The sequence below is a fragment of the Eleutherodactylus coqui genome, chromosome 2 (genome assembly GCF_035609145.1).
Source record: "Eleutherodactylus coqui strain aEleCoq1 chromosome 2, aEleCoq1.hap1, whole genome shotgun sequence".
NCBI lineage: Eukaryota > Metazoa > Chordata > Amphibia > Anura > Eleutherodactylidae > Eleutherodactylus > Eleutherodactylus coqui.
Genome location: NC_089838.1, coordinates 262,461,056 through 262,487,657, shown reverse-complemented (window position 1 = coordinate 262,487,657; position 26,602 = coordinate 262,461,056). Strand labels below are relative to the sequence as shown.

The following is a 26,602-nucleotide window of genomic DNA, read 5'->3' as shown; positions in this document are numbered from 1 at the left end:
TTTTTGCAACTACAGCGCACATATGGGGTACAAAGTAGGAGGGTGCTTTTGAGGGTGCATGACAACGTAGTTATAGATCTTCTGAGGGGCCACCTCAAGCCTTATATCCTTTATCTACTGTGCATCAACTACTTCTCTTGATAGGTATCCTATATCTGCTAGAGCTAACTGGGAGGCAGACCTTTGTCCCATCATGGAGGAACACTGGAGGGCCATTTCAGAAGCTATTCCCAAATCCTTTTAAGAAGTCAAGCAAAATGTTTATCCCAGCAATTCCTTCAACACCGAGTCTACAGGGCGCCGATGCAGTTGTTCAAGATGGGTATTCGGGCGGGATACTAACTGTCCCAGGTGAGGGTGATCAATGAGTGGAACAGGTTACTACTGGAGGTGGTGAGTTCTCCTTCAATCGAAGTCTTCAAACAAAGGCTGGACAAATATCTGTCTGGGATGATTTAGTGAATCCTGCACTGAGCAGGGGGCTGGACCCGATGACCCTGGAGGTCCCTTCCAACTCTACCATTCTATGAGGTGCACAATGGCTATGGCGGACATTATGCACATGTTCTGGAACGGTCTCCTACGGCATACTTTCTGGATGGCCATAATTGAGATTATGTCTACCCGGTAGTGATACATATGGAACCTCTGGTACGTGTCCTGAGATGTACTACTGATTTACAAACAGATGATAGCGGAAAAGTGGCACATAGGCCGTTTTTTTATACAACCTGGAAGTTATTAGCAGTGCGTTGAACACTACCCAGTGTTCTTCCTTATTGCAGAGAACATAACACTAAGTCATGCCCAACCAAAAAAGAGTGTCTACCTGAAAAGGAAAGCTCCCTCGTGCTTTGAGAAGCTGTGGGCCCTGTGGCTAGATGCCCTGGGCTGGTCTCTGCCTCCCTGGCTTTCATTCAGCTTATGGGAAATGTGTTGATGCCCCTCAGTGCATCCTAAGGGGTTTGGTTGTATGCTCATGTATCTTATGACTATGTATTATCGTAATTCTTGGCTCTTTTTTTATATTTTTTGTTCTTTGCCTTCTCGTTTGCCTGGAGTATATACTGTATACCAAAGTACGCTCTGTACTGTTGGCTATTGGGTGGGAAGGGATATGTTAGAATGTTTTTGTTTCTATGGAAAAAGTTTAATAAAAAGAATACATTTTAATCTAAAAACAGAAAACGAAATACTCCGAGAAAGTCTTCCATCCAGTGTAGAACAACGGTAATGGCAAACGCATATGACATTTTGTGCTTCGACCAGCAGGGTTTCTGTTTCTATCCTGCAAAGCATTTCTTAGCACTTGTGAATTTCGCGCAGTAGAACCTGAACCCCATCATATATAGCTATGTAGTAAAAAATAGATTAAAACTCTGATAATTGTTATCTCTCTGAAGTCTCAATGGCATTTATGGAGTGAAGTATTACATGTGCTATTGAAAAATGAATGCTGCAGAGTAATCAGTATGTCCCATTATTAGTTATATGCTGCACCTTGCTTTGATCAGTGGGATGTATAAACCTACCTGAAAATCTCGATAGTGCTCCACATGTAAAACACGAAGAAGACGGCTCCTTTACTCTGCATTTCATCCAATTGCCCAAGGATGATAAAAAGTATGACGTTCCTGCCAAACACCTAAAGGACACAGAAAAGATGCTTGATATCTGTGCTGCGTATTCCTCCTAGTCCAACAGTAAGCGAGTACAAAATGCTGTTGGCAGATCCTCCCACCGCTTACTGGATTCATCACAATATAGTTGGCTACCAGAAAACTTGACTATAAGGCCTCATACAGACTGGCGATAGACTTTCCTGCGCTGCGAGAGTGGAAAAAAAGGCATGACTATGAAACCAATTATTTTCAATGGTTTCATTCCCATTTGCGATGTCTTCACTCAAGGCGCGCAGCCCTAAGAAAAATCTACGCTATCGCCAATTATTTTTAATGGGGCCGGCGGCAGCAGCGTTGTCCCCATTGAAAACAGACAGTACATTGCGCTCTCTTGACACAGCTGTGGCCAAGGTCCGCGATGCTATCCCACTGCTTTCAATGGGGCCCGCGGTGCTCTCCATCCCTGTTAGTCTTCAACTGTCTTCTGGTGGCCGGTGATTGAAAAATCCCCACCTCCAGAAAGCACTGCCTCCGATTGGTTGAGCTCTCAACCAATCATACAAAGGCAGCGCTCAGCTCTTCATTGAATTCAGAAGAGCCAGACGGTGTACATTTTTTTTTAACTTTAATGTGTCAAGGAAGCGCGATGTACCCCCTATGTTTTCAATGGGGCTGACTATGCTGCCGCCGGCCCCATTGAATACAATGGGCGATAGTGCAGATTTTACTTAGTGCTGCGAGTCCTGAGTGAAGACATCGTAAATGGCAATGAAACCATTGAAAATCATTGGTTTCATAGTCATGCATTTTCACTCACTCTCGCATTGCAAGAAAATTTATTGCCAGTGGGTACGGGCCTTAAGGGTGGTTTCTAGAGAAGAGCGAGCGTACTCGCTAAGGGCAATTGCTCGAGTGAGCATTGCCCTTAGCGAGTACCTGGCCGCTCAAGAGAAAAGGTTCGGCTGCTGGCAGCGAGTGGCGGAGGAGAGCGGGGAGATCTCGCTCTCCCTCTCTTCCCCCCGCTCCCTCCTGCTTACTGCCGCAACTCACCTGTCACCCGAACCTTCTCTGCCGAGCGGGGAGATACTCACTAAGGACAATGCTCGATCGAGCAATTGTCCTTAGCGAGTATACTCGCTCATCTCTAGTGGTTTCACATGGGCAAGAGAAAAAAAATAAATTTGCATGATTTTTGCCTGACGAGGGAATCAGTAAAAAAAGCAGATTATGAAACCAATGATTTTCAATGGTTTCCTTCCCACCTGCAATGTTTTCACTGATGCGATGTTGAGAGAACAAAAAAAAAAATTATCGCAGCATGCTCTATCTTTCTGTGATGTGCAATTTTTTAATCGCATCGCAACAAACTTGCGTTGGAGTTTAACATTAGAAAGTCCTATTGACTTTTGCACTAAAATAATTGCGTGTTTTAATTGCGGGCGGCAGAGATGCGATATTATTTTTAAGAAAAAGAAAAAAAGCATTACTCAGGCCCAAAAATCTCGGGAACAAAGACGCGATTTTGCTGTGATTCTCTCGCGGCAAAATCATGATCGCCCATATGAAACTAGCCTAAGAGAGATTTAAATTGCAAGAGGTGTATGGCAGATATTAGGTCTCCCTATCTCTCCACCAAAGGATCAAAGCTGTCCATATACAGTCTAACTTTTGTTCGGAGGATGCAGCAATTTTAATACAGCATTTACATGGAACGATTATCCGTTCCAATGAGCAAAACTGAACGACAGTCGAATTGTGCGCTTCTCATTCATTGTTCAGTTTCAAGTGGCATAAAAGCAGCACCAGCAAAGGCACTTATTGTGCTGTTTAAACACGGATATGAAACACTGAACGATTAAGTGAATGAGAAATGCATGATTCCCAACGAGAAAAGTGCAGCCTAAATCTACTGCCTGAGCATGAGCGAGATGGTGAGATTCTCATCCCGTGTGAAATGGGCATAGCACATAGGAGTGACTTTAAAAACATTAGAATCCATAACTACTGGAAATCCACTGCAGATAATTTATGAAGAGTCTTAAGCTGCCTGCCCACAGACGTTGCGGTATCCTGCGGCGGATCTCCGCCTGGGAGCAGGAGCCAGCAGACGGATCTCCGCTCTCAGCCTGACAGCTAGGCTGACCGCGGAGAATTGCGGCAATTCACATCATGCTGCGAATTGCCGGCCGCGAGCGGAGAATTGCAATGATTCTCCGCTCATGGACAAGGGGGGGGGGGCTGCGCTTTTCATAGCAAAGCTATGGAAAGCTTCAGACAGCGTGATTCGCCAGCAATTTACTGCTGGTGAAATCATGCCCATGTACAGGAGCCCTTAGGATACATAGGACACATAAGGAGTTAACATTGGTGAACTCTGATATTTTGAACCATCACTGTTTTCCATAATGAAAAGGTCTCTCCAGAATGTTGAAATCTCTTTGGCACTGATCTAAATGTCACAAATGGTTTTCACTTTAATCCATCTGACAGTTTTGCCCAAATGGTGCTCGGGCAGGGAGAAAGGGACCTTACAGTTTTGTCCATGCACTGTTAGGGCAAGAATGGTGAGAGGGAAACTATAATTCCTGTCCTCCATTTTATGTCTTGTAACCTGCTCTTCTTCCGGTATTTCCTTAGCTCATATTATTGTTCTGTTTTAAGAATGCAAGGCCGTCTTCAAGGCCAATTTACAGAGGTTTCATGAGAAATTGTGCCAATCGGCCTGAGAGAAGTCTTGCCTCTAAGACGTCACTGTTCTTGTTGAGTTTTAATAATCAATGATAATAAATAATAAGTTATCATTATTACAAGTGAGGCGTGTTCTAGCCTTGTTTCTAATATATTTGTATACATACTTCTGCCTATTAATTGAAAACAGATGACTTCCAATCCCATTCAATGTGTGCGATTTGTAAGCTTCCTCGATGCTCGAGCATTAACTATTAATTTGGATACCTGAAAACATACCAATTAGCAAATATTTTCGTTAACAAGGGGAAGGTGCTATTCTAATGGCCGTACATGTGGGGCGATTTTGGTCTTGTTTGAAAGCCAAGGGTCTTGGCTTTCAAACAAGACAAGAACTGCAGCAGCAGCCAGGTTCTAAGTGGAGACAGAACAGGTTAACCCATTAAAGGGGTTCTGTCATTACAATCTGTATTTTTTTTCTCCAGTAAATCTGCCCCGCTGGCACAACCTGTGGTAAATAACACATATAAAACGTTTTTTTCAGAAGTAGTACTTACCTAGGCTCCATTTTTCACCTCCATGCTCTGTTTACATCTTCAGCCCCTCCTGCTAGGAGGTCATCTCCCAGCACCCCTTGCTGTGCTGACCACTTCCGCCCTCACAAAGCTACTTCCGCCCATCCAGTGCAGTGAATAGTCCTGCCTGCAGTCTACCAAAATCTGCTAGTGTTTCTCCCTGGGTCTCTGAACACCCAGAGTTTCCCAAGGGCCTCCAGATCTTCCCTGCAATCTCACAGTAGCCACTCACTGTAGTCACTCATAGCAGTCACTCATAGCAGTCACTCATAGCAGTCACTCATAGCAGTCACTCATAGCAGTCACTCATAGCAGTCACTCATAGCAGTCACTCATAAAAATCACTCACAGTAGTCACTCCACATGGTAAAAACAGGAATATTCCCCATGCAATGTATTGTATGAGTGTATGTATATATACATTTATCTATGCGTATATGTATCAAGATGTGTGTGTATAGATATATGTATGTATGTGTGTGTGTGTGTATATATATATATATATATATATATATATATATATATACACACACACATACATACACACACACATATAATATGTATAGTAATATATCTACACATTGCATAGGACATGTACGTTCCACGCTTACACCCATGTGCGGCTGCCCTCAGAGAGACAAAAAAGTGCACAAAAGTGTGCGCAACTGCACTTACATCTGTGTAAAGCTGGTCCTATTGTATGTATATATGTATGTCCTGTTGTACCGCCTCTAGCTTGGATACAAGATGTGATACAGGGGGCATGCAGGCTCTAGTACCCTGTTGTACCACCTCTAGCTTGGATACAAGATGTGATACGGGCAGGCATGGAGGCTCTAGTACCCTGTTGTATCGCCTCTAGCTTGGATACAAGATGTGATACAGGCAGGCATGCAGGCTCTAGTACCCTGTTGTACCACCTCTAGCTTGGATACAAGATGTGATACAGGCAGGCATGAAGGCTCTAGTATCCCGTTGTACCACCTCTAGCTTGGATACAAGATGTGATACGGGCAGGCATGCAGGCTCTAGTACCCTGTTGTACCACCTCTAGCTTGGATACAAGATGTGATACAGGCGGGTATGGAGGCTCTAGTACCCTGTTGTACCACCTCTAGCTTGGATACAAGATGTGATACAGGCAGGCATGGAGGCTCTAGTACCCTGTTGTACCACCTCTAGCTTGGATTCAAAATGCGAAACGGACGGGCATGGACGTTCTAGGACCCTGTTGTATCGCCTCTAGCTTGGATACAAGACGTGATATGGGTGGGCACGCTGCCACTTGGGATGCATTATGCATTGACACTTGGGGGTCAGGATAACAGCATGCTGACAATAGAGGGCAATGTATAGCTTTATGTCTTTGGTGATGTTAAATTCATTCTCTGTGGCTGATTTTACACAAGTGAGCACTAGATCAGCACGAGAAACTCAAACCAATATCTTGCATGGCAAATATGCGAGTGTGTCTGCCAGTGCAGTGCGCCTTGTAAGAACAATGCCTTGTGATGTGCGTATGTGTGTATCATATATATACACATACATACATACATACAAACAAACACACACACACACCGCTGTAGGAGCAACTGTAAGAAACAAAATAAATGGTGGGAATACGGCGGCCGCCTGATCTTTCACGCACATAGTATTCATAGGGGAGGTCCTATATTTTATCGGTCAAGTATTAACGAGAGAGAAACCACAGTAATCATAGGCTTAGTTTTGTCCCAATATACGGCCGTGACAATCATGGCCGCATAAGGGAAGAAAATTACATTCGCCTGAAACCGCCATATACACACACACAGACAAATAAAGCTAGATAGATATATGTGTGTATATACACATAAACATATAGATGAATAGACGCGGATGGATAGACGGGCAGACGCAGACTGATAAATGCAGACGGATAATTACAGACGGATAGATGGATAAATACAGATGCATAGAGAGATAAATGTAGACGGATAAATACAGACGGATAGACGGATAAATACAGACGGATAGACACAGACGGGTAGACAGATACAGATAGTATATATATATATATATATATATATATATATATATATATATATATGCATATATATATATATATATATATGCATATATATATATATATATATATATATATATATATGCATATATGCTTTTTATATATATACTTTTATATATATATATATATATATATATATATATATATAAAAAAGCATATGTGTGTGCATATATATATATATATATATATGCTTTTTATATATATACTTTTATTTTTATATATATATATATATATAAAAAAGCATATATGTGTGTGCATATATATATATATATGCATATATACATATATATACACATATATATATATATACATATATGCATATATACATATATATATACACATATATATATATATACGTATATATGCATATATATATATGTATATATGTATATATGCATATATATATATATATATATATATATGCATATATATATATATATATATATATATGTATATATATATATGCATATATATATATATATGTATATATGCATATATATATATATGTATATATGCATATATATATATATGCATATATATATATATATATGCATATATATATATATATGCATATATATATATGTATATATGCATATATATATATATGCATGCATATATATATATGCATATATATATATATATATATATATGCATATATATATATGTATATATGCATATATATATATATATATATGCATATATATATATATGTATATATGCATATATATATATATGCATATATATATATATATATATATATATATATGCATATATATATATATATATGTGTATATATATATGCGTATATATATATGCATATATATATATTTATGCATATATATATATATATGCATATATATATATATGCACACACACATATATATATATGCATATATTTATATATGCACACACACACACATATATATATATGCATATATTTATATATGCACACACATATATGCTTTTTTATATATATACTTTTATTTATATATATATATTTATATAAATAAAATATATATATGCTTATATGCAGAAGCTTGCATTTCCATTGGCTAATAGAAATATATTCTGCCTGACAACAGTGTCAGGGATACATTTCTATTGGCCGAGAGGCAGCAGAAGCTTGCATTTCCATTGGCTAATAGAAATGTATTCTGCCTGACAACAGTGTCAGGGATACATTTCTATTGGCAGAGAGTGTGCACGTGTAACGTGCTCCCAGGCGAGCGCGCCGCAGACTCGCGCATGCGCAGTCGTGTGCCGCTGTCTCGCGCGTGCGCAGTCGTGCCGTTGTCTCGCGCGGCTACCTTCATTCCGCGCTTCCTCACAAGACAATGTACGCACACGTCACAAGTGACGTATGCGTACATTGACCTGAAGGAAGCGGAAGGTAGCCAGTGTACGCTTTTTGACCGGATGGAAGAAAATCGGGTGCTGGAGGTCACGTGACCGAATTGACAAGCGGCTCCAGGAGAAGATTTGGGATAAGAAGAAGAGGTAAGCAGGCTGCCTGGGGAGCAATAGGTAAGTATAAAATTTTTTGTTTTTAATGACAGAACCCCTTTAAGGACCAAGTGCTGTAAATATATGGGGCTTAGTCCCGGGCTTTAATCCTGTCAGATAGTAAATATATGCCATGGGAATAAATCTCTTGCTCCTGCAATCTAGCAGGTGCAGATCAGGTTCTCGGCTGTCAGATACAGCATATGAATCGGAGGAGAAAACAGAAGTGGTTTATAATAAAATGATGTGGAAAGAGTTTTCTGACTTCACAGGACGGGATCTAGAAGCTATACAGGGTTGGCCACGGAAACGTAGTCCGGCACCACACTCTTATAAAAGCTGTCTAAAAGAATTTCTGTCTTTGTTGCGCATAGCAACCAATCACAGCGCAGCTTTCATTTCTTATACTGAAGCTAGGTCATAGCCAGCGATGGGAATCCCAGTGACAGAGCCTACTGTATACCTACTGCCCCTCCGACATGAGAAATGGATCGTTTACTGCACATTTGTAGTACTGGTCATGTCATCGGAGCTCATATCACTGCACAGTCTGGCTCAGAATACCTGGATCAATGCTGGCACAACTCCTGTTTTCACCAATCCTATTAAGGGATTAATGATCTCCAAAACAGCCAGGGTCTGGCAGAAATACATCATGTCAGACATTGTGTGAAACGTGTCATAGAACGAGTCTGAAACAGAAAGAACAGCAGAGATTAATTACGTTTATACTCCAAAGCTTACAAAGAGGACTAGAAGTTTAAGGCTATGTTCACACGGGACGGATTTGCTGTGGAATCTCTCTAGTAGATCCGCAGCTGAAAGTCTGCATTAAAACCTCCAGTTTGGTGCACATTTCAATGTGAATTTTGGTGCGGAATTTACCTTCTCATTGAGAAAGTCGATTCTACATCGCAAACGACAATAAAATTGACATACCGCGGATATAAATCCCACACTGCATGTCAATTTTGTGCACCTTGCTGCTACTGTAAATATTGTGGATTTTCCATGCAGACGGTTCGCGCAAAAAAATCTGCCCCATCTGAACCTGGTGCAAAGGGGGTATTTCCATTTCAGCAGTTCCTGACTGTGATGAGAAACCTGCGCTGGTTTCCAGACGACCTTCCAAGGTGTTATAAAACCAGCTGAACGTGGCAGCCTTAAGCCATCCCCCAAATAAGTGGATGGCATTACGGATAGAACATAGTAAGCCGTTTCTGTAAAACGAGAGTCACACCGTTTCCATACCTCCCATTCACTTCAATGAGAGTTACAGAAACAACATAATGCTGCCATACTCCGCTGTATCCACAACACCCATTAAAGTGGTCGGGAAGCCAGACGTGGGTTTATCCTCAGAAAGTGCTGAAATGGGACAATCCCTTTAATTAAAGCAGAACTTTTGATATTTTCACTCTTCTATATAAAGAATATACTGCAAACATAGTCATGCGAGAACGGTAAACATGGCGTACGCCGCTGGTCCCTCCACACAAGGGCTGGTTTGCTTACACATCCGCCATTGTTTGCTTGCCATAGTAGCCCCACACACTGCATATGGACAGATAATCATTAATAATTAACGATCGGTGGGCACCACACGTTTGCATACTGCCGGCAGCGAAGCCTTTGTTTATAAACGATTATCTTTTGGTCTCCATAAAAGATACGATCAAACAATAAACAAGCGTTCGCTCATGTGCTGACCTTGTGTGCAATAATCAGGAATGGGTGTTTTTATGAACTTCCGTTTGGCCACTAATTGAGTCGGGAAGGGTATAATTTCTCCTTAAAGAAAAGCACCTATAACTCTCCTCACTACCTTCTAAGGCCATCCATGCTCCTCTGGGAAATATGCAAATGAGGAAGATGGAAGAATACCTCTGCAACGCCACCTATTAGAAGGCAGCAGTCCTGCAAGCCAATGTTAGATTCTCTATACAAGCCTTATAACAATGACTGGAAAAAAGAGGTTTCATTGCCGCTCCCTTCTCCATGCCCAGGTGTGATGGAAACTATGCCACTCCACCAGTACTGAACTGTAACTCAATGCCAATACTTAAAGCTGCTCAAGAGTCCTCCAGGATACTGGAATGCAGGATATATTGTAGCCATATTCTTTTATTTGCAATCCAATTTCCAGAGTTAGGCTCGAAATGGCTCAGAGAACAGACTTCTTGTAGCAGTTTCACCTTGTGGTACGCTCATTTAAAATACTTACAAGGGAAGAGTCACATGACCTAAATCCATTTTGAAAAATATGACAGATTGCAATGGAACTTGGCACCAAAAACCAGTCAGTCTAACTGGATTTTCTATTTTAACATGCAGATATGAACTATTGGAAACCTCTGTGCAAAGTTTTTTTACGGCCCCATTGAAAACAATGGGCGACACGTCCTGAGGGAATGCCCAAAGATAGGAGATGCCGTGATTTTTTTCCCACACCGCGATAGTACGAGTCACCTGACACATCTGATGCCATTTATCTCAGGGAACCATTAGGATTAAAGATACTGAAATGTAAGCAGTCTGATATCAGTTTCACCAATGGCAGACAAAATTAGTGCGATCAGCTGAAAAAAAAAAGCTTCAGTCAGGATTAGTCTAAAATACAGCTTAACAACCCTCTTACTGGAGGTTTAGGGACTATGATGGGGGAACTCTGGGGTTACTTGTGTAACAAAAGGTATAATAACCCTAATGAGAATGAAATACTAAAAAGTTTGCTCACCTTTTCCCAAAATAAAAAGTCGGACGGTCATATTGACAAATATCCAGGAGAAACCCAGGAACTGCACCAGATTATACATGAACAGGTACCCCCGCTTCACGTAGAGGAACGCTGATGAACACAACAGAGAATATGCAGATTACGCAAATATAACTATTTAAATGGTTTGGGCAGGATAACCTGCTTTATAACAGTAATGGTGACAAATGTATGATCAGTGGGGTCCAACTGCTGGCACCCCCAGAAATCACAAGAACAGAATGCCCCCAGTGCAGCTAGTGAATGCATCAGTGGAGCATATGCTTGACCTCCACTCCATTCACTGCTATGCTGATAACTGTGCAATGGGCAGTGAATGGAGCAAGGGTGGTTTCACGTGTGTATACTGCTGCTGCATTTACTAGCAGGACTAGGATGTAGAATTCTCGTGATCCCTATAGGATCCAGCAGTCAGTCTGCTAGCAATCATGCATTGATCACTTATCCTGTAGATAACCCATTTAAATAAACACAACAGAGGTTTATATGGACAGTATATATGTTTCTAGAATAAAACGCATCATTCCAAGCAGCAGCCATTGAGCTGAGGTCATGTATCAATAAGACCCAATGTCCATGGAGAAACATGGGCGCCCGGAGATTAATTAAAACACGTGGATTTGTTTTGCGAAGTTCAAAGAAAAAAGAAAAAAAAAACTCCACTGCGCATGTGCGGAGGCGTGCCAGCCAGCGCTTCCGCACCCATCTGCAGTGAAGAAAATAGAAAACCCAGACAGGTACGCAGGGTCCTTGGCCATGGGCAGGGTTGAATTCCGCTGCGGGCTCCCGCATGTGGAATCCGATCCGCTCATGGACATTGGGCCTAAGTCTTCATGCAGTTTCCATTCATACAGTATGGTTTATTAGAAGGATCTGGAGGGACACCGAATAGATGCAGAACTGAAACGGAGCAGCAACAGAACTCATTTCTTATTTCCTGCCAGTATCTGTGGCCGAGTTCATTTCATCTCTCCAGGAATATACGGCAATAGACAAGTCATCAGAGGGGGAGACAAAAGTCACATTAGATTTATATGGACTGCCTTCTCCAGAACTTACGATCCTCTCGGACTCTATATTCTGTCCTTATCTTCGATATTCTCTCTTCTTCCTGGAAGTTAACAACAAAGTAGATGAAAATGATGCAGATTTCATTACATTGCTCCATTGTATGTTTTGCCACTAGCTTGTTACCCGAGACTTCGTCCGCATGGAATCTTTTTCTTTTTCTTTAAATCTAATCTGTGTTTTGCTGTATATTGCAGAAATGCTGCCTTCTGATAGATGGCGCTGCAGAGGAATTGTCCCATCTCCCTTATTTGCATATTACCCAGAGGAGCATGAATGGCCTTATAAGTCTCCCCACTCACTGTCTAGGTGCTTTCCCAAAGAAGAAACGATAGCGTTCCTGACTTGCTGTATATTGAGACGTAAAAAGAAGAAATAGTGAAAGGAATGTAACGGCACGGTGTTCTGTACACTACGTTTTTGGGCTTGTCATCTTTTGCTAGTCGATTTGTGTCGTACAGCCCAGCTTTCATTTGTTATACTGCTGGGGTAAAATGAAAGCTGTGCTGTGATTGGTCGCTATGGGCAACACAGATTTTCTTAAAAATCTCAATTATAGTTAATATGTCTTTTGTTCAAGTTTTAATCCCAGGAAACGCGGGGTATTCCTGCTTGCTTAATAATCACATACATGCGGCAATGACCTCTGCCCTCAGCTGTCTTACCATTTGTGTAGGCATAGCTTATAATGTGCATCCCCCTGCGGCGGCGGAGTTGAGGTGCGCCTGCGCATCACCAAATAAATCTGTCTTGTGGTGCTTCCTGGAGAACTCTATAAATTTCCAGGATAAAACTTAGCCTATGTCCTTCCTCAAGAGGAAAGCCATCTACCTGCCAAGTTCCATCAAAATTGCTTTAGCGGTGAACAGGTAACAGGCAGACAGACGGGGTTACTTTTGCATTTTAGTATGGACCTGTCAAACATGTGATATGAACCCGTCTCCAGACCACCAGCTGCTCATTTTCTCTGCAGATACGGTTATAGGGATATTAAGTAGCGCATTTGGCCATTAAAATGAATGACTGTTAACCCCTTCCCACCCCATGACATAAGGGTACGTCATAGGAGCAGGGTACTTCCTGCAAAATGACGTACCCTTACACCATAGGGATACTATCCTGCAGCGGGAGCCGGCTGTCACTAGTAGCCGGCGTCCCGCTGCGACAGCGGGGGCATCGGAGATGCGCCCACCCGCCGTTAACCCCTTCCCTGCCGCGATCTAAGTAGATCGCAGCAAGGAAAGGGTTCACAGAGGGAGCGCGCTCCCTCTGTGACTCCAGCCGGCTCTCGCAATAACATCGCGAGAGCCCGGCAGGTTGCTATAGCAACAGGACCGCTATAGTAAGCGATAAGGCATGGCAGGAGAGAAGTCCTGCCATCCTTATCGCAGTGATCATTAGTGCTGTAGTAAAAGTCCCTCAGAGGGACACAGACTGTGTAAAAAAAAAAAAAAAAAGAGAAAAATAAAGTACAAAAAATAAAAATGTAAAAAAAGCTTTTTCTCATATTAGCATAAAAAAAAAAAAAGCCCACATATTTCGTATCGACGCGTCTGTAACGATGTGTACAATAAATTGAACATGCTTTTTATCCTTGACAGCAAAAAGCGTTTTTAAAAAAACGCTAAAAAAAACTGAGGCAAAATGCTAATTTTTAGCATTTTGCCTCCCAAAAACGCAATAAAAGTGATTAAAAAAAGGAAGTACCCCAAAATGGTACCAATAAAAACTGCAGCTCGTCTCGTAAAAAATAAGCCCTCACAGAGCTCCGTCCATGGAAAAATAAAAAAGTTATAGGACTTTAAATGCAGTGAGTTTAGAAAAAAATAATAATTTCCAAAAAAAGGGGTTTTATTGTGGAAAAGTGGAAAAACCTAAAAAAAAATAAGAATTTTGGTATCGTAACCGCACCGGCCCGCAGAAAAAAAATGTAGTGTGTCATTTATGCTGCATAATTAACGTTTAAAAAAAAAAATTTATTTTTTTTAAATCTATGGGAGATTGATGCATTTTCTCTCCCTACGATCATAAAAAAAATAAAAGTTTTACAATGTAGTCTATGTACCCAAAAATGGTACCAATAAAAACTACAGTTCGGCACGCAAAAAACAAGCCCTGATAAGGCCGCGTCAACGGAAAAATAAAAATACAATAAAAAAAGTTATGGCTGTTGAAAAATGGAGATGAAAAAATACCAAAAATCGTTTGGTCCTCAACGCCAAAATAGGCCATGTCCTTAAGGGGTTAAATAGATACAGGGGGAGTTGTTCATTTTAACCCCTTAACGCCACAGGATGTACATTTATGTTCTGGCTCCGCGGTACTAGATGCATTAGGACGGAACCTTACAGCAGCAGGACAGTTACCAGTAGCCGGCCTCCCGCTGCAACAGCGGTGGTACATAAGGACAGCGATTCCTGCTGTTAACCTCCTACATGCCGCGATCTACGTAGATTGTGGCATGTAATGGGTTCACAAAGGGAGCATGTTCCCCCCCCTGTGACATTATCAGTCCCCACGATGTAGACGCTTTTTGCCGTGCAGGATAAAAAGCGTGTTCAATTTATTGTACTTGTCGTTACGGATGCGTCGATACCAAATATGTGGGATTTTCTTTTTTTCATTATTTTTTTTATGCTAATATGAGAAAAAGCATAAAAAAGTGGATTATACCCACCTGATAATCAGGTTTCCAGTAGTCTCCACGACAGCACCAACTGAGATTGCCTCCTCCTGGTAGGACAGGAACATACTGAGAGGTTAAAAGCTCCCCCCCTTCCCCACTTTCCTCAGTGGATTCTAACGAATTGCCGGGGCAGGAGCTAAACTTAAATTTCTTCCCCTAACCGGGGTTTTTTTATTTTTAAATTTATTATATTACTTTTATAGGGGGGGAAAGGTACGGGTGCTGTCGTGGAGACTACTGGAAACCTGATTATCAGGTGGGTATAATCCACTTTTTCCCCCAGTCGTCTCCACGACAGCACCAACTGAGACGTACCAACTAAAGTTTATTAGGGTGGGATCGCTGCCGAGAGGACTTTACGGCCAAAGTCCATGTCCTCGTCCTGCTGCACTTTTACCCTATAGTGTTTAGTGAACGTGTGGGGTTTTTTCCAGACTGCGGCCTTGCAAATTTGCTCGACCGAGGCTGAACTGTGTTCGGCCCATGAGGACGCTACTGCCCTTGTGGAATGGGCTTTAAGAGCTAACGGGATCTCCTTCCCGAGGGCCTTATAGGATTCTATGATGGCCAGACGGATCCACCTGGCTATGGACCTTTTTGCTGCTTTGCTACCCTTATTTGGGCCACTGAACTGGACGAACAAGTTGTCGTCTCGCCTCCAGTGGCTCGTTGTATCTATGTAGGTTAGGACTGCTCTCCTAACGTCCAGGCAGCTTAGGGTTCTTTCCTCCTCGTTTTTTGGGTTACTGAAGAATGAGGGGATTATTATATCCTGGGACCTATGAAAATCTGACACTACTTTTGGCATAAAGGCCGGGTCTGTTTTAAATATTAGTTTGGTGTCTGCGATTTTCATGAACGGGTGGCGGATGGACAAGGCCTGTAGTTCGCTAACCCGTCTTGCGGAGGTGATGGCTACTAGGAAGATGGTCTTGATTGTAAGCATTCTTATAGGTAGCGCCTCGATCGGTTTGAATGTTACCGCTGTCATGGCCCCTAGAACCCAATTAAGGTTCCAGTCTGGGAACAGGTTTATGGGCCTAGGGCGTAGTCTAGCTGCTGCTGTTAGGAACCTGTGGACCCATCTGTCGTCTGCGAATTTTGTGTCGCAGATGGCGCTAAGGGCTGAAACTTGGACTTTTAGGGTGCTCGGGGAGAGGCCCATCTCTAAGCCCTCCTGCAGGAATTCTAAGATTAGCGGAGTGTCGGGGATAGAATCCCCGCGATCCCTTCCCTGTCTCCATGAGGAAAACCTTCTCCAGACCTTCTGGTAGATCAGGTGGGTCGTCTTTTTCCTACTGGACATTAGGGTTTCTACTACTTTCTCTGAGAATCCTTTCTTTCTTAGCGAGGATTCTTCAAGAGCCATGCCGTTAAATGGAGTTTGTCTAGGCCGGGGTGGTTCAGTGGCCCCTGCGATAGAAGATCTGTCCAGGTAGGGAAGGTGACTGGGTCCTGGACGCTCAGTGTTGTCAGAAGACCGAACCAGCTTCTTTTCGGCCAGAAGGGGGTCACCAGGATTAGCGTGCATCCCTGGGTTCTGAAGTGCTGTAAGACCCTTGGAATTAGTGGTATGGGAGGAAAGGCGTAAGCCAGTCCTTGACCCCAGTCCTGGCCTAGGGCGTCTACCGCTATCGGGCGATCTCCTGGCCGGAGGGAGAAAAAGTTGCCTACTTTTGTGTTCTCCCTGGTTGCGAAGAGGTCCAACTGTGGGGTCCCCCACCGGTTGGTTAGGATTCTGAATGCCTCTGGGGAGAGGGACCACTCTCCTGGGTCTATTTGCTTCCTGCTGAGGAAGTCTGCTTTTTCGTTTAGTGTACCCTTCAAGTGGGTTGCCGTGATCGAGAGGATCCGGCCCTCCGCCCAGTGAAAGATTTTCTGTGCGATGCTTTGCAGTGGGGGAGATCTTGTGCCCCCCTGGTGTCGTATGTGAGCGACCGCGGTGACATTGTCTGACAGTATTTTTATGTGTTGGTTCTGTAGCGAGTTGCCCAACTGCTGTAGAACCTGCCAAACTGCCTGAAGTTCTCTGAAATTTGAGGACTGTTCTTTTATCCTCTGAGGCCAGGGACCCTGAAAGAATTGGTTCCCCATATGCGCTCCCCATCCACAAGCGCTTGCGTCTGTTGTGATGTGGATGGCTGGGTTTTGTAGCCAGTGAACCCCTCTCCGCAGGTTCTCTGGGGATGTCCACCAACGCAGGGATGTTTTTGCCCTGTTTGGGATGTACATCCTTGCCCCTAACGAGGACTGCCTTTTGTCCCATGAGGATAGGACTACGGCCTGCAGGGCTCTGGTGTGGGCCTGGGCCCATGCTACTCCTGGGATGCATGATGTCAAGCTCCCTAGGAGAGACATTGCCTCCCGAATTGTGCAGAATCGTCTTCGTAGGAAAGTTTTGACTATTCTGCGGATTTTTTGTATTCTCTCCTCGGGTAGGTAGGAGCATTGCGATTCTGAGTCGAGAGTTATTCCCAGAAACGTCTTCTGCTTGTCGGGATCTAGGCTGGATTTTTCCCAGTTTATAATCCATCCCAACGATTGGAGGAGTTCTAGTACTGTCTCCAGGTGTTTTGTTAGGAGTTTTTTGGACTCTGCTATTAATAGAACATCGTCCAGGTAGGGTACTACTAGAATCGATTTTTCTCTCAAGTGGGCGTAGCTCCGCCATAATCTTGGTAAAGATTCTGGGGGCTGAGGATATCCCGAAGGGCAAGCATCTGAATTGGTGGTGCTCTATTCTTCTGCCCATGTCCACTGCGAACCGCAGGTATTTCTGAGAATCTTTGTGGATCGGGATGTGAAAATAAGCGTCCTTTAGGTCGATGGACGCCATGTAGGCTCCTCTGGGAATCAACTTTATTGTCGAGGAGATGGTTTCCATTTTGAATCTCCTGTATCGGACGCAGGTGTTCAGGCCTTTCAGATTTATTATCGTCCGATGCTTCCCTCCGGGTTTTTTTACTAGAAAGAGCCTGGAATAATAGCCCTGGGTTTCCTCGTTTCGCGGTACGGGAGATATTGCATTTAACCGTTGCAAGTCGCGCACGCTTTGCCTTAGTAGATGTAGCTGTTTTTTTGAGGCTCGCGTGGTAATAAATTTCCTTCTGGGGATGGATACTAGCTCTATCCGGTATCCGTGATGTAGGATTTTTGGGATCCATGGGCCCCCGCAGATTGCGGCCCATTGATCCGCAAAGCTCCCCAGCCTTGCCCCTACGGGGATGGCGTCAGGGTCTCTGCTTCGGCTCCCCCTGGTGGGGGTTGAAGAGGATATTCCTTCCTCTGCCCCCCTTGGGGTAACTCCAGCGGCCTGTCTTGCCCTTGCCTCGGTAGGCCTCGGGCTGCTGCATTGGGGCCCGGGAAAAGGTCTTCGCTCTCTGTGGCTTTTCCTCAGGGAACCCTTTTTTCCTGTCGGCCGCCTTTTCTAGAATTTTGTCTAGGTCCGGTCCGAATAGAAATTGGCCGTAGAATGGGAGGGCACACAATTTGTTTTTCGAGGCCAGGTCGCCTGACCATGATCTCAGCCATAACACCCTTCTGGCTGAGTTAGAGCGGGCTGTGGCCTTTGCTGAGAGCTTGACGGTCTCGGCCGCGGCGTCCGCTAGGAAGTTAGTTGCCATGCGCAAGATGGGAAGGGAGTTAAGGATCTGATCTCTTGGTGTTTTGTTGGTCAGGTGTAGTTCCAACTGCTCTAACCATACCCCCAGGGTCCGCGCCACGCAAGTGGCTGCGATCCCTGGCCTAAGGATGTTTGCCGCTGCCTCCCATGATTTCTTTAGGAGTCCCTCTGCCTTGCGATCCATGGGGTCTTTTAGCTGTGCGGCATCCTCAAAGGGAAGAGTCGTCCTCTTGGCTACCTTGGCCACCGGGACGTCTACTTTAGGTATTTCGTCCCAGCTTGCGCAAGCTTCCTCTTCCAAGGGGTATCTCCTTTTTACGCCTCGAGCGGAGAAGGAACCTGCGTCTGGTCTACTCCACTCTCTCTGAATTATTTTAGAGATGTTTTTGTGGACCGGGAAGGTATGCTTACGCCTCTCCCCAAGTCCACTGAATATCTCATCCTGTAGAGTCCGTGGCTCTCTGGGCTGTTCCATTTTTAATGTAGCCCTGACTGATTTAATTAATTCCGTCAACTCGTCTTGATGGAACAAATATTTCCTGTAGTCCTCCTCCTCTGAGGACTCCTCGGCCGCCTGTTCCTCTTGCTCTGATCCGATGGAATTCTCGGAATCAGAAGGCTCCTCGGGAACGTACGCCTTTTTCTGGCGTTTTGCTGGCGGTGCCGGCAGTGACGTTAGAGCTGATCGCACCTCCTCCTTTACCAGCTTCCTAACGTCATCCAGGAATCCCCCCGATTCCTCTCTGACTAGCCTAGCCACGCATGCCTTGCATAGAGGCCTCTGATACGTGGCTGGCAGTCTCGTCCCGCATTCCACACATTTTCGCAGTTTTGTTCTGGGGGGGATGTCTTTTTTATCCCCCTGACAAACAAAGCATTTTTGCGGGTAAACATGCAATTTTTCCATATACAACATACTGGATATTTGCATTGTATTTTTGCCGCACTGGCTACTTACGGCCGCTGAGGCTGAGGTTTCAGCTGTCTCTGGGGCTGGAGCACTCATCTTTATACCAGTGCTGCAGACACCTTGCGACCTGTAGTGCTGGTGTTCTGGCTTCTCTCAGGTTCCTATTTGAATTTCGCGCTCCTGCGCTAAGCCCCGCCCCCTCCGCTCCTAATGCAGACGTGATGACGTCATCGCGCTGGACGTGAGATGCGGCGCCCCGCCCCCTGCCGTCAAAGGGCTTCCTGGAGCGCCGCGCTGTAATTTCTGCCGGAGGACGAGGGGGACTGAGGCTCCCGCTTTGAACCCCCCATGGGCCGCCGCGGGAGGAACCTGGCCCGGGGGTTACCACCCCATGTGGCGTCCCGGGAGTCGTCTGGCTGCGAAGGGATGACAGGGTGAGCCACTGCCTTCCGATCCGCCTGTATACTTTCGCTGGCTTCTCCACCAGCTCCTCTCAGCGATCCTGCCTCCTGGCAGGACAGGAAGACACTGAGGAAAGTGGGGAAGGGGGGGAGCTTTTAACCTCTCAGTATGTTCCTGTCCTACCAGGAGGAGGCAATCTCAGTTGGTGCTGTCGTGGAGACGACTGGGGGAAAAAGTGTTTAACTTTTTTTTATTACATTTTTTATACTTTATTTTGCTCTTATTTTTACACCATTTGTGTCCCTCTGAGGGACTTACAGTGCAGCACTAATGATCGCTACGATAAGGCATGGCAGGACTTCTCTCCCGCCATGCCTTATCGCTTACTATAGCAATCTTAGGCAACGGCAACACAGGACGCCGGTATCAGGTGTCCTGTTGCCATAGCAACCAGCCGGGCTCTCGCGATGTTATGGCGATAGCTGGCTAAAGTCACAGACTGAGCGCGCGCCCTCTGTGAACCCTTTCCCTGCTGCGATCTACTTAGATTGCGGCAGGGAATGGGTTAACGGCGGGTGGGTGCATCTCCGAAGCCCTCCGCTGTTGCAGCGGGAGGCCGGCTACTGCTGCGGGATAGCACGAGATCTGCTATGATCTCGCACTATCCCTATGACGTAAGGGTACGTCATTTTGCGGGAAGTACCCTGCTCCCACGACGTACCCTTATGTCATAGGAAGGGAAGGGGTTAAAGAGCATTTTCCCTGTAAAATGCCTATGAGGATTTGGGTGGAAATGCTTCCTTTACAAGCCCAATCCATGCTGGCACAAATGGTGCTCCGTATACTAATTAAAACCATTAATACACCAACACTTTTTCTCTGACACCAGATGTATTCTATATAAATGGGAAATACAAACATCCCAACTTTTCCTACCTTCTCCCTGAGCTCCATCTCTGCATCCGATTCCTCAAGCCAACGGTCAAAGTCTGGAGACAGAAAGAGCGGTTTGCGTTCCTGCTTGGTCAAGCGTGGCCACCAGTGGCTTTCTGTCTTCTTCACGGTTAGGCTGACCTGGCGCTGGGTGGATCGTTGTACAACCTATTCGGTTTCCATACATAACAAAGGGCGAGAAGTAGTGGGAAATGATACAGATGATCAAACAGAAAGGAGCATGCATTGGATGAAGCCAAGACATCCCGTACCTTTGTCTTTACAGGTTCAAGAAATTCTAGTGAAAACTCATAGGTGTTAACCCCTTTAGCGCCATGTCCTAAAGCTAAAAAAAGAAAGAAGAAAATACATAGAATATTTTTCTTCAATATCAAAGTGGTGACAAGATTAGATAGTTACTGAAAGCATCTTCCTGGGACAATACTCTTAATTACTCTACAAGCCGAGCTGTGTACAACCGGTAATGGGATCACTTCACTAGGAGTTCCTGGTACTCGCCTTTGAAATGCAGGATATTGTCTGTAATGCTGATGTCAGGGTTCTGCAAAACAGAACATAAAGAATTGAAACAAAAGAGATAATAGAGGCCACAGCATGTGTAATAGCGGCTACTGCTACGCTCATTAGTGTGGCAAAAATATTGTTACATTTTTATTTCATATACGCAATACACAGTCAAGATTCATTTAACGTTTCAGTCAATTCAAGACCTTCATCAGAATCAGGAGTGCTTAAATAAACATCTTACCGATATGGAAAAAGGAGCAAATAGAATCACTGCTGCGGGCGGGGAGATCTCTCTCTCTCAACCCCTCCCCCCCCCCCCCCCCCCGCAACTCACCTGTCACCCGCGCCGGCCCCCAAATCTTTAGAGACGAGCGGGGAGATACTCGGCTAAGGCACTACTCGCTCGAGTAATGTGCCTTAGCGAGTATACTCGCTCATCTCTAGTCGGGACCCCATCCCAGCACCTCCAAAGGGCTCATGTCCACAACCGCATTACATCGTACTGCAATCTGACAGGCAGTTTATCAATCCACCCCACAGGCACAGTTGATAGACATTCTGCCATGACAGCCCTGGGGCCTTTCAGAAGACCACCGGCTGCCATGACACCTACACGGCTCCCTGCGATCTCATCGTGGGGAGCCATACGGGCCCCCCGAACATCGTTTAGGGAATTTAAAATGCCGCTGTCAGAATTGACAGGGGCCTTTAAAAGGTTAGCAGCTCATCGCAGCTGTTGCCACCGGGTGTCAACTCTAAGAAACAGCCGCCCCCGCGATGTATGAAGGGAGATCGCCTGGCGATCTCCCTTCATACACGTCCTGCATCTGCAGGACGTAGAAACCCAATAGGCCAGTCACTAAGGGGTGAAATCCTAAGGCAGATGTACAATTAAAAACACAAAATCCGTATTGTTTCAGTGTGTATTTGCTACTGGTTTTAAGATTTTTTTTCATTGATGGGCTGACTCTTGGCTGTAGTACCCCTGAATTAGCACAGCCCCTTTTTCATTTGAATGAGCGAATGACGTCAATTAGCTCTTTTTTTTTTTTAACAATAATCCTTCCGTGTAAAAGCCCCCTAACGGATACGCCAAAAGTCTGGGCAAAGTTCAGCGAGTATACTTAAATAACATATCATTTTTACTTCCCTGTTTTCCTGCCTTTATTTACGGCCTCTCTGGTGAAATTATCTTTCTATTTATGATGTAACTCGTTTCCCAGGCAAGTACACGTTGGATAGTCTCATTGCTGGTCGTTTAGTCATTGGCGCTCGTTTAGCCCCAATGATCATCATTCATTTTCGCTTGTTTTAAAGTTTTTAAGCCAATAACTGTTCCTTGTACCCTTAGGGCGGTTTCAGACTAACGCGTTTTTCTCCCCTTACGTGGCTGTGATAATCACGGACAAATAGCAGGACACGACTAATCCACTGATTTCAATGGATTTCAGTAATTTTGCTTCCACTGTCTTTTTACGTGTGGGAGAGAAAGGGCAGGACCCATCCTCCCCGTTTTTTTTTTTTTAAACTACTGCACTCTGGCATGGAGTTTGAACGGCCGGTGAGGGGGGGGAAGAAATTTCCCTTGTTCAGGCGCAACTATGCTCCGTACCGACAAGTGTAGTTATGCCTACGGGCGTTGGGCGACAACAGTCCTGCAAACCTAGTGAATGTCAGTCAAATCCCAATCCATCTCAGATTGAGGACCTATCTGAAGGATAGCACATCAGCACTAAAGTCCCAGAACACCCCTTTAAGATTAGGATCAGCCACAGTGAGGGCATCGATAGAGACGACAGTCCCTCAGTCTAAAGGAAGGTCCAATATTGAATGCATATTAAATTATTTTTCAACAGCGTTTGCTCAGGATAGGTCATTAACCCTTTCCAATCCAATTTGTATCTTGGCTTTCCTAGGGGGCTTACTCTTTGTCTGCCATTATACAACGGCGCTATATGCTGGCTAAAGTCAGTACTGCATGAGGTGACACATTGGATATACTCAGACAGCAGAGAGGCTGGCAATATACATCAGAGCTGTACAGCCTTAAATTATAATGTCTGAAGACGCAAGACAGTGGATTGGAAAGGGTTAACAATCCATTGGCAGAAGTTTGCCGCTTGCGATTCTCGCCGTTCGTCTGTTTGCCTGGCCCGCAGGGAGCTGCGCCTGTACTACAGACAAGAGCTGTCTGCTTCCGGCTGCGTCTGCAATGACAGCGGGCCCGATATCAGCTGATTAGAGGGTAAACCAAGAGGCGGAACCCGACAATCAACTATTGTGGAGAACTAATATTTATCTAATATAAAAATGCAAATTGGACACACACACACACACACATTATATATATATTTTTTAAAATAAGTTTTAAATTAGTTAACTTGGTATCCGATTTGCAAATAAAATGCCCTGGGGTCATGGCTCAGGGACAAAGAGCCAGGTACAGAGGGCAGCTGCGGGGGAGACCACTCAGAGTCAGGAGTCAGCAGATTGGTCCCAGCAATGTACTATATGACAAGTACAGGCATTTATCAGGATTGGAATAAGGCCAAATGAAGAAATCAGTTAGATAAACTTTTACTACTTAAACCTGGCCATAGAGATTATTGGAGTGCCAACATACCAAACCCGCATTTGCTGATCTATGCAGAGTCTTTTCAAATTTCCAAATGCCCAATGAAATACGTTAAACATTTTAAAAGTAGGTTGATGGGTAAAATTTCAGCAGCAAAACCACAGCAGCAAATTAGCGCCAAATTGTGCCAGTTTGCCGCTGCGGATTGCAAAAGCTGAATGTTGTACGTAAAAAATAAAATAGTATAGTCACCTAATCAATGGTCTACTGTTCTCATGCTGAAGCTTCCTAGTTCTCCGACCGGGCTCTGATCTTTCAGTTCCTGCGATGACATGTTACCACATGTGACTGTTTCATCAGTAATGTGTCAACATGACATGGGCGGAGGACAGTAAACTAGGATGTATAGCACAGCAGAAGATCGGTAATGTGGGTAGACCAATTTTTACATCTTTGGATTTTGCTGAGCATTTGCAGATAATCCACAATATTAGTATTTAATTGCAAATTTTTACATCCCCATTAAAAGTCAACAAATGCGTGCTTTCCACATCAGATATTGGTGTATTATGTTGCCACCGGAAGTTAAGGGTGGAGACATAATACAGCAGTATTGACATGTGCCAACGCCCCCAGCTTTGTGATTGGCTGTGGGTGCTGCCGAGCTATCGCTGTGTGTAGCAGTAAAATGTACTGACTGCCAGCGTCTCCTGGCACCCTGCAGTGTGGGATGAACGCTGCCAACTGTTGACTGACCCCTCCAGCGCAGTGAGAATGTGCGGTACTTTAAGCGGCTTTTGTGGCGAGACGTTCAGGGACAATTTGGTTTAGCGACGTGCCTGACGCCGGCGGTGACACTCAGGGCCTTGCAGGTACTTAGCAGCCGGCTGATATAGTATCTGACAGCCGCTAGTAGCGGCGGCGGGGTGCATGTTCTCCGGGCGATACAATATCTGTCAGCCATGGTGGGGTGTATGTTCCCCAGCTGAGGAAGTATCTTCAGGGCTGTCTGGTCAGACTACAATGCAGCCAATCGGGAGCTAGAGGTTCCTCCATGAAAGCCCTGTTAAACCCCTAGCTTCCGGTGGCGTCAAGATACACCAGTACCTCCGATACAACCTGATCTGTTCCAACCCAACAGACAGAAAGGAACTTAAATCTTACAGGGACATTTATAAATCAGGGCTACCATCCCACCTCAGTTGATGACCAAATCACCAGAGCCACCAGGATACCCAGAAATCAACTACTCCAGAACACAGAGAAGGAAGGAAATGGCCGTGTCTCTCTAGTAGTGTTAGGAAAATACTAAATTTATGAATATTTAGATTTCATTCAGCCATTTTAATTACAATTTTGAGCCTTTGACCAAAATATACTGTGTAGGTAGCTAAACCAGTTCTATGTGCAAATCAGAAGAGATGTCCCCTCTTTTGATGTGCAAATTCTATTGACTTGAATACAAGGGGGAAATCACAATCAAGATTACATCCTGGTCTAGGAAGAGGTGTAATTCGGTTTGTATTCAGACGAGTCAATATTTATGACCATGTGCAACTGTTTGATGTCCACTTCACACAGGATGTGCTGGTACCTTTTGGTTTAGAAGGCTTTGGTATGCAGCCATATGGTAACCTGTTGGAATGAGGACTTGGTCAGCTGTATTAGAATATAAAAAGGTCCTATCTTCTCAAGTGAAGAGGAGTGGTAGTACGGACGCTTCAGAGACAGAATGAGGATGTCATCTGTTGAACCTTTGGTGATGGTAATATGTGATCGGTAACCTTTTAGTTAATAATGTGATGTAACTTGCTATCTTTCAACCTTTATGCTTTGTATATAGATATTATCCTTTGTTTATAGATCCAATAGTTTACAAAAGTAGGGCAATTATTCACCACTATGCTTGATTATTATTTGATTTTAATAAATTCTTATTGTTAACCCTTCTATAGTGTCTTACTCTCTTTAAAGCGTAATATGAACTTAAGGCCGGCTGCACACGGCCGTTACGGGCTCCGCAGCGAAATTCCGCGGCGGAGCCCGTCACGCGCCTCCCAGGAGACCCCATACTTACCTGCGGATCTGGCGTCCTCACTCCCGCATGACGCTTTCCCGCCCACCTTCGCCGCGTCATGTGACACGCCGGCCGCGTCATGTGACACGCCGGCCGCGTCATATGACGTGCTGGCGATGGGCGGGGGAAGCGTTTTCACGCTATCTTCCGCTGTGCTACAGCGGAAGATAGCGCGAACGGACGGCTTCCATTGACTGCAATGGAAGCCGTCCGCGCGTACACCCGCGGCAAATAGAGCATGCCGCGGTTGAGGACAGGTGAATTCACGGTGCGGAATCCCGTGGTGGAATTCCGCACCGTGAGCCCTGAGCTATTAGGTTCAATAGAACCTAATAGCTGCGGGTAACGCAGCGGATTTCCGCCGCGAATTGCGCGGCGGAAATCCGTTCGTGGGAAGGAGGCCTAAGTCTTGCTCCTTGCAGCAATACAGCTAGTACCTACAATCCACAGCTAGAGGTACAAACGAAAACTGCAAAGTAACTCCATCATACCATACACAAGGACCGTCTGAGAACCATATTCCCAGCCCCTCCCCTTCTGTGTTACAGGCAACCTCCAAATTTGAGGAACTT

General features: G+C 44.6%; 1 protein-coding gene across 1 annotated transcript in view; it reads right to left on the bottom strand.

Annotated features, from left to right (window-relative positions):
- HACD3 (3-hydroxyacyl-CoA dehydratase 3) overlaps positions 1 to 26,602 on the bottom strand; it is a 36,866-nt gene that overhangs the window by 6,689 nt on the left and 3,575 nt on the right. The window contains exons 2-8 of the mRNA XM_066592908.1: positions 21,370 to 21,412; positions 21,123 to 21,196; positions 20,854 to 21,018; positions 12,289 to 12,340; positions 11,191 to 11,301; positions 9,018 to 9,145; positions 1,533 to 1,645 (exon numbers count right to left, since the gene is read on the bottom strand). Coding sequence (XP_066449005.1) covers positions 1,533 to 1,645; positions 9,018 to 9,145; positions 11,191 to 11,301; positions 12,289 to 12,340; positions 20,854 to 21,018; positions 21,123 to 21,196; positions 21,370 to 21,412 — 686 coding nt within the window. The remainder of the gene's footprint in view (positions 1 to 1,532; positions 1,646 to 9,017; positions 9,146 to 11,190; positions 11,302 to 12,288; positions 12,341 to 20,853; positions 21,019 to 21,122; positions 21,197 to 21,369; positions 21,413 to 26,602) is intronic.